The sequence below is a fragment of the Mus pahari genome, chromosome 13 (assembly GCF_900095145.1).
Source record: "Mus pahari chromosome 13, PAHARI_EIJ_v1.1, whole genome shotgun sequence".
Lineage (NCBI taxonomy): Eukaryota > Metazoa > Chordata > Mammalia > Rodentia > Muridae > Mus > Mus pahari.
In genome coordinates this window covers 76,442,379-76,450,375 of record NC_034602.1, presented here as the reverse complement: position 1 = coordinate 76,450,375, position 7,997 = coordinate 76,442,379, and the positions used below count along the sequence as shown (strand labels likewise).

At 37.5% G+C, this 7,997-nt stretch overlaps 1 protein-coding gene across 2 annotated transcripts in view; it reads left to right on the top strand.

Annotated features, from left to right (window-relative positions):
- The window catches only part of LOC110330401 (UDP-glucuronosyltransferase 2A1), a 30,924-nt gene that overhangs the window by 14,138 nt on the left and 8,789 nt on the right, over nt 1-7,997 (top strand). The window contains exon 2 of one of the 2 annotated variants that reach the window (XM_021210433.1): nt 1,740-2,482. The exons of the other annotated variant lie outside the window; for it this stretch is intronic. Within the exon in view, the coding sequence (XP_021066092.1) occupies nt 1,765-2,482 (718 nt within the window). The 5' untranslated portion in view covers nt 1,740-1,764. The remainder of the gene's footprint in view (nt 1-1,739; nt 2,483-7,997) is intronic. 2 annotated transcript variants of the gene reach the window in all.

Sequence of the window (7,997 nt, the reverse complement as noted above, 5' to 3'; positions counted from 1 at the left end):
GGGCAAGATCCTACCCAGCTAAATTTAGATCCTGGCATGGTGGTACACACCTGTAATCTCAGTAGACAAGCATGCTGATCTCTGCATTCAAGGTCAATCTACAGAGCAAGATCCAGGATAGTCAAGCTTAGACAGTGAAGCATTTGAAAACATAAAGCCAGTGATAATTTAATAGTACAAGGGGGTCATGTTCTAGTTCCTGCAAGCAGCAGAACTCAGCAGCTTCAGCCATGTGACTTTGGCTCTAGAGTTAAGAATTGAAGGAATTACTGTGACAATTGATGCTGGTTAGCTGGAGCTAAGAAATTAGCAATGACTAAGAAGAGACCAGCATCACTGAGGTGAAATCTTCTGGGAAATGTTTTCTGGGAGCACAAAGAGGTTGTGTTCCAGAGATAGCCAAGGTTGTGCCTCATGCTGTGTCTGGACTTGGTAATGTATAAGAGTCACCAGGTTTTGAAGGCATGAAGGTGTCATGAAGAACTTGGCACTATGAGAGGTCATAGAAGGCCACTGGGGAAGGTGTAGCCTTAACTGTAGTTGATGGCCCAGGACTGAATGGGTCATGCAAAGGATTTGAGGCTTGGCACCATGAAGAGAGACTATTGGTGAATCCTAGTTGGAGTGAAACACCCCAGTGTATTGGAGATGTCAGTACCATGGGATGATCACCAAGAACAGCAGCCATAGTGGAGTGGATCAACTTGAGCTTAGAGTGCTACAGAGGGCAGAGCTGGAGAGGTGGAGGAGCCCAAAAGATCAAGTAGAATCTCAGACACTGAAACAAGAAGCTGTAACATTGAAATTGCCTTGGAGACTCAAAGATGTTAAAGATGCCAGAGCCATGGGATACATGCTGAGAAAAGCTGCTAACAGTGAGTGGAACCAGCCCAGGAGAAAGCAGTTTGTTGCAGTCAACAAAGATGAAAAAGGAGTGGAAATCTGAAGATTGCTTTAACATCAGTCATGGATATGCAGAGTTTAGAGTTTGCCAGCTGGTTTCCTGTCTTTCTTTGTGGATTACAGTTCAGTGATTGGATGAATGGCAGAAGAGACCTTGAATTTTGGACTTTTAACATTGTTGAGACTGCTATAGACTATGAGGACTTTGGAAGTTGGACTAAATGCAGTTTGCATTATGCTATGTTTAAGTATGCCCCCCATAGACTCATGTATTTGAAAAAGTCTATGGGGGCCAGGGAGTGAAATGTGATGGTTTGTATATTCTTGGGCCAGGGAGTGACACCTTTTGGAGGTGTGGCCTTGTTAGAGTAGGTGTGCCTCTGTGGGTGTGGGCTTATAATCCTCACCCTAGTTGCCTAGAAGTCAGTTTTCCACTAGCAGCCTTTGGATGAAGACATAGAACTCTATGCCATACCTGCTTGGATACTGCCATGTTCCCACCTTGATGATAATGGACTGAAACTCTGACCCTATAAGCCAGTCCCAGTTAAATGTTGTTTTTTTATATAAGACTTGTCTTGGTCATGGTGTCTGTCCATGGCAGTAAAACCCCGATTAAGACACACACCTTTCATAGCTTCTATTCAATACATTCAGACTAGATTTCATTTCTACCCAAACTACAATCATGTTGATGCATATTAAGTTTACAAGTTCCTTCTTAACTTATATAATATGGGCCTATGAATATGTGTACCTAGCCTATCATATTCAAGATTATTTTACCTGAAATCTACCTAAATACATTGAATTTTTCTTTTTCATCTTAAAATTAGCCAGTCATTCATAGTGGATGTCGCCATGATCAAGAAGGTTTTACAGCTGCTTATTTTTCATTTGACTCTGGCTGAAATTGTTCTCAGCGGGAATGTGGTAGTTTGGCCTGCAGATGGCAGCCATTGGCTAAATATTAAGATTCTTCTTGAGGAGTTGGTTCAAAGAAATCACAGTGTGACTGTACTGGCTCCATCAGAAACTTTATTTATCAACTCCAGTCCCGATGCCTTTATAAGTTTGGAAGAGATTCCGGTTTCCTACTCAAAAAGCAAGATAGATGAAATAATTGAGCATATGATAGCACTGTGGCTGGATCACAGGCCAACGCCTCTCACAATGTGGACTTTCTACAAAGAACTAGGAAAGCTCTTTGCTACTTTCTACGCAACCAATAAGCAAATGTGTGATGGTGTACTAAACAATCCCACTCTAATGGAAAGACTGCAAAAAGGTGGCTTCGATGTGTTACTAGCTGACCCAGTAACAGTGTGTGGAGAACTGGTGGCTCTGAAATTGGGAATTCCCTTTGTGTATACACTACGCTTCTCTCCAGCCTTTACAGTGGAGAGGCATTGTGGGAAAATTCCTGCCCCGGTCTCGTATGTACCTGCAGCCCTGTCAGAGCTCACTGACCAGATGTCTTTTGGTGAAAGGGTTAAGAATATCATTTCTTATTCTCTGCAAGACTATATATTTAAGACCTACTGGGGAGAATGGAATTCATACTACAGCAGAGTTCTAGGTGAGTCTCACCATTTCTTCCCATTGATGACCATATATACCTCCATTCTTATTCAGTTCAAGTTACCTATCCCACTGGACTAACCAAAATGAATTGAATAATTTGTTATATCTCTACATGTCTTTCTTTAGTTATTGTTTTTGTTTAAGAAAATTCTTCAAAAAAAAGTTTTATTAATTTGTATTGTTATCATTCACCAGAAAGAAAATGTTCTTATTTTAGTCAGTAGCTTTCTAATGTTTAAATAAACTTTCAAATACCAATAAAACCCACTTTACTAAGGTAAAATATGATAATAGCCATATGGTCAAAATGGACAGTATTGTGATAATACATATTCTCTCTTTATTCTCAGCCTTTATCCACAAAAATATATTGGAAAATATAAAAGATCATCATTGGAAAACGCACAAGTACATCCAACTCTGCTGATCCCTTTTCATCCTAGACAGCTCAGGGGGGCTCACCCTCTCTCCTCACAATGTGTCTACAGACTTCTAGCCTTAACGCTTCCTTATAAGAGTCAATCACATAAAATGATGCTAACTGAGGAGGCAGTTCTGGATGATGGCTTATATTGCATCTCTTTCTGACTCTTATGAGATTTATTTCCCTATTTTTTCTTTCCTGAATGACTGTCCTCCAGCTCTGTTTGTACCCAGGGGATTAATTAGTACACAGAATAACACTGGAGGCTGCCAGTGATGTTTTCTTGTAGAAGTTAGGTGCAAAACATTTTCCTCTACCCAGTTTTTCATCCTTTATACCTCTTCTATCCTTTTCATTTTCTTCCTTTCCTATTCTTTGTGCAAAGAAATGTTTACTGGACATAAAATAGGTGGCTAATAAATTGCTGCATATAAAAATTACAATGAGCACAGCAGACAAAAATCACCTCTTAGACATAATATTTGAAGCTAATAAGTCATCACACATAATAATGTATTTTATACAAATAAATGCTTGTATATTTATATGTATACTTGTAAGTATACATATAAATATACATTTATATGATATATGTCCACATTTGCTAACCTATGACATATGCTATGTAGTAGAACAAGAAAATCAGTGTGTTGGAGTGAGATTGAAATTGTACTTATCCAGAGAGGCCATGTAAGGCATCAACATTAAGGGTAACAGTTAAACAAGGTTTCAACGATGCTGAGTGTTTTGCCTGTGTCGAAATCATTCCAGGCTTAAAGGGAATTACTGGCTACTGCATGCTATAATTCCTGCAACACTGAAATTCTATTTGACTTTAACTCCTCATGTTACAGGTAAAGTCATTTCTATTTTCCTTTATTGTACTGTTTTGGAAGTATTTTATCTAAATATCCACAGGAATTTGTTTTGATTTCTTCATGAAATTTTATAGAGGAAAGACATTTTACATGACATGTATGTAAGGTAAAACATGAAGGCTAATTAAAATTTTCACATGATCTTTGATGGTCTGGTAACTACAAAATGGTAAGTAAAATGAATTATTTTTATATTTCATACAGTGTAATTTAGGATTTATTTTGAAGGCATTTTAAATATATTATGCCTTAGAACTGCTTCATCAGATGTTTTTCATGTTTAAGTTAATGTATATGTGTGTGGGTTGTTATATGGAAGTGTGTGTGTGTGTGTGTGTGTGTGTGTGTGTGTGTGTGTGTGTGTGTGTGTCCATGAAGGCTAAAGGGGTACTATGCCCCTGGGGCTGGAGTTATAATTAATTGTGAGCTACCTGGCATGGATATTGGTAACTGAACTTGGGTATTCTGAAAGAACATTATAAGTTACTAACTGCTGAGCCATCTCTCAAGCTGATCAAACACACATTTTGATTTAGATTTAAGCATTGTCTACATGGTCATTTCTTAGTCTCTGATACATGTTCTGTAATAGTTATCATTCATTGCTCATGTTTGCAGGATACACTATGTATCATAGGTACTAACTAAGCTGTGCACCTCCCTTAATGTAAACATTTAACCAGTATGATAGTGAAGACTTTGGAAATTATGTTAGTTTTTGAGTAGAGATCCATGTTGTTTGGTCTGGAATCAGGAATATGATTTAATAAAGCTTTCAGTCATCATCTTTTATTCTCTGTAAATTAGGTTAATAATTTCACTGGATGCTAGAAGTTCATGTGTATGGATGCATTCTGTCACTTATATAAAATTAGGTTAAATATTGTTTACACCTTACTGTTCATTAACTCTTTAATGGCATAGCCATGATGATAAGACAGTGAGAATCTAGACATAAAAGCTTGCTAATAAATATCTTGCAAAGATGTAGGTTTGCCTTGAAAGCATGAGGGTTTTGAGTTCAATCCCCAGTACATATATTTTTTTTAAAAATTCACAAGCAAAACAAACCAAACAAACAACAAAAACAGCTAAGCATGGTTGTATCTACTTGTACTTCCAGTTCCCTGTGGGTTGCTGGTCACCCAGCCTAGTCCATTTGGAAAATGGTACAATAACAATAAAACTTCAATAGCATCTGGGAAAGAACAGCTGAAGCTGACCTCATAGGTACATACATAGACACATGCAAAGGAAGAGTATGACCTCAAGTGTAAATACAGAGATGCACAAAGAGGCAGTGGTAATGTCATATGTACATATACAGTCATGTGGATGACTAGAAGGAAAAGTGACTTCTGGAAACAGCAGGGAACCTGCACATAGGAACTCACAGTGATTGCAACAATATGATTAAAACCTGGGTGAGTAAAAACTGAACTAAATCTCTGCATGGGGTTAGGAGTGGGTCATGGAAATACCTATCACCCAGAACCACTGGCAATTGTTAGCTGCTAGGAAAGAGAGAGAGAGTTTTCTCTGAGAATGTAGTAACTCTACATGCCCCATTGGAAGGTGAGATACTTAAGAGTATTAAGGGAGTACTAATTGATCTTGAGAATTTTAAAAACAAAATACAACAAAAGGTTGGGTGAGTATGGGAGAGGGCATATCTGAAAAGAATTGGGTAAGGAGTGAATATAATCAAAATGAGTTGTAGGAAACTCTCAAAGGACATATACAGGGGTCATGAAAAAATTCACACAGTTGCCAAGAATGTTAACCATGGAGTTTTCATATCTTTGGATGTGGTAAGTTGGTAAGTTGTAACCTTCCTTGATTAAAAAAAAAAAAACTGCATGTTTCATTGACAAGTAAAATGTGGGGTTAGTTGTAAATAATTAGCACTCTTTCTCAAACTGCTATTTCCCTGTGTTTTATTAAGAGTTAAATTTAAAAGCAAAACTCTGTAGAAAAATATGGTAGGTGCTAAATCTTTCCTCTCAAAGTAAGCCATAACAATCATATAATGTCTGTGAATGTCTTTGTAAATAAAAACTTCTCTACTTCATACATTACAGAATAATGACTAGACTTACATATCCTATCATTTGAGATGTTGTTTGTTAAATACTTAAGTCCTCTGTGTTCCCTATCTTATTAAACATCCCTCTTCTCTCTCCTACCTCCCTATCCCTCCCCTCTCTGTATGCCATGGAGTGCAGGTGGAGGATGTAATTTAAGTTGGGGATCTGTCTCACCCTCTGCCATGTAAGTTCTCAGGATTGAATTCACATCCTTAAGCTCCGTGGCAAACACCTTTACCTACTGAGCCAGCTCACTTGCCCACTAAACACTTTTGAACAGGAAATATTTTAAGTAGGAGTACATTGTCAGAAACTAGTGGTATGTAATGCCTTTTCTTGGTATTATGTGTTTTTATAGTGTTAGGGATACGCAGTGTGAATAAACTAATAGTGAAAGAGACAAATGCATTATTTTTATATTATTATTCTTTTTTTAGTCATCAAAATGATTAATAATAATAGTTAAATACCTCTTAAATATACATGATATCTTCTGGAGCTAAAAGTAATATGCACTCAACCAGCTTTTAAAATCTATTTGGAACATTAAACATGATATAAGTAGAAAAAACTTCTTATGAAGACCTCTATGAAAGGAAACTATGACAAGTTCCTGATTAGACAGAAACTGTTCTATCTCCTAGGGAGAACAGTCAGGGTAACTATGGATTTATAGAATGAATTGGGTAGTGTTCCATCTGTTTCTATTTTGTGAAATAGTTTGAAGAGTATTGGAATTAAGTCTTCTTTGAAGGTCTGATAGAATTCTGCACTAAACCCATCTGGTCGTGGGCTTTTTTTGGTTGGGAGAATTTTAATGGCTGCTTCTATTTCCTTACAGGTTATGGGACTATCTAGATTGTTTATCTGATCCTGATTTATTTTTGGTATTTGGTATCTGTCTAGAAAATTATCCATTTCATCAAGAATTTCCAGTTTTATTGAGTATAGGTTTTTGTAATAAGATCTGGTGATTTTTTTTTTTTTTTTGATTTCCTCGGTTTCTGTTGTTATGTCTCCTTTTTCATTTCTGATTTTGTTAATTTGGATACTGTCTCTGTGCCCCCTGGTTACTCTGGCTAAGGGGTTATCTATCTTGTTGATTTTCTCAAAGGATCAGCTCCTGGTTTTGTTGATTCCTTGTATATTCTTTTGGTTTCTACTTGGTTGATTTTAGCCCTGGGGTTGATTATTTCCTGCTGTCTACTCCTCCTGGTTGTATTTGCTTCTTTTTTTTAAAAGATTTATTTATTTATTATATGTAAGTACACTGTAGCTGTCTTCAGACACTCCAGAAGATGGCGTCAGATCTTGTTACAGATGGTTGTGAGCCACCATGTGGTTGCTGGGATTTGAACTCTGGACCATTCGGAAGAACAGTCAGGTGCTCTTACCCACTGAGCCATCTCACCAGCCCCGTATTTGCTTCTTTTTGTTTTAGAACTTTCAGGTGTATTGTACTGTTAATCTGCTAGTGTATGCTCTCTCCAGTTTCTTTTTGGAGGCACTCAGAGCTGAGTTTTCTTCTTAGCACTGCTTTCATTGTGTCCTGTAAATTTGGGTATGTGGTGCCTTCATTTTCATTAAATTCTCAAAAGTCTCTAATTTCTTTATTTCCTCTTTGACCAATTTATCATTGAGTTTGATATTGTCCAGTTTTCACGTGTATGTGGGCTTTCTGGTTTTTTGTTTTGTTTTGTTTTTGCTTTTTGTTTTTTTGTTACTATTAAAGATCAGGCTTAGTCCATAGGAGTGATCTGATAGGATGCATGGGATTATTTCAATCGTCTTGTTTGAGGCTTGTTTTGTGACTGCTTATATGGTCAGTTTTGGAGAAGGTGCCTTGAGGTGCTGAGAAGAAGGTATATTCTTTTGTTTTAGGATGAAATGTTCTACAGATATCTGTTGAATCCATTTGGTCCATGTACTGGCTAGCTTTGTGTCAACTTGACACAGCTGGAGTTATCACAGAGAAAGGAGCTTTAGTTGGGGAAGTGCCTACATGAGATCCAGCTGTGGGGCATTTTCTCAATTAGTGATCAAGGGTGGGGAGACCCCTTGTGGGTGGGACCATCTCTGGGCTGGTAGTCTTGGATTCTATAAGAAAGCAGGCTGAGCAAG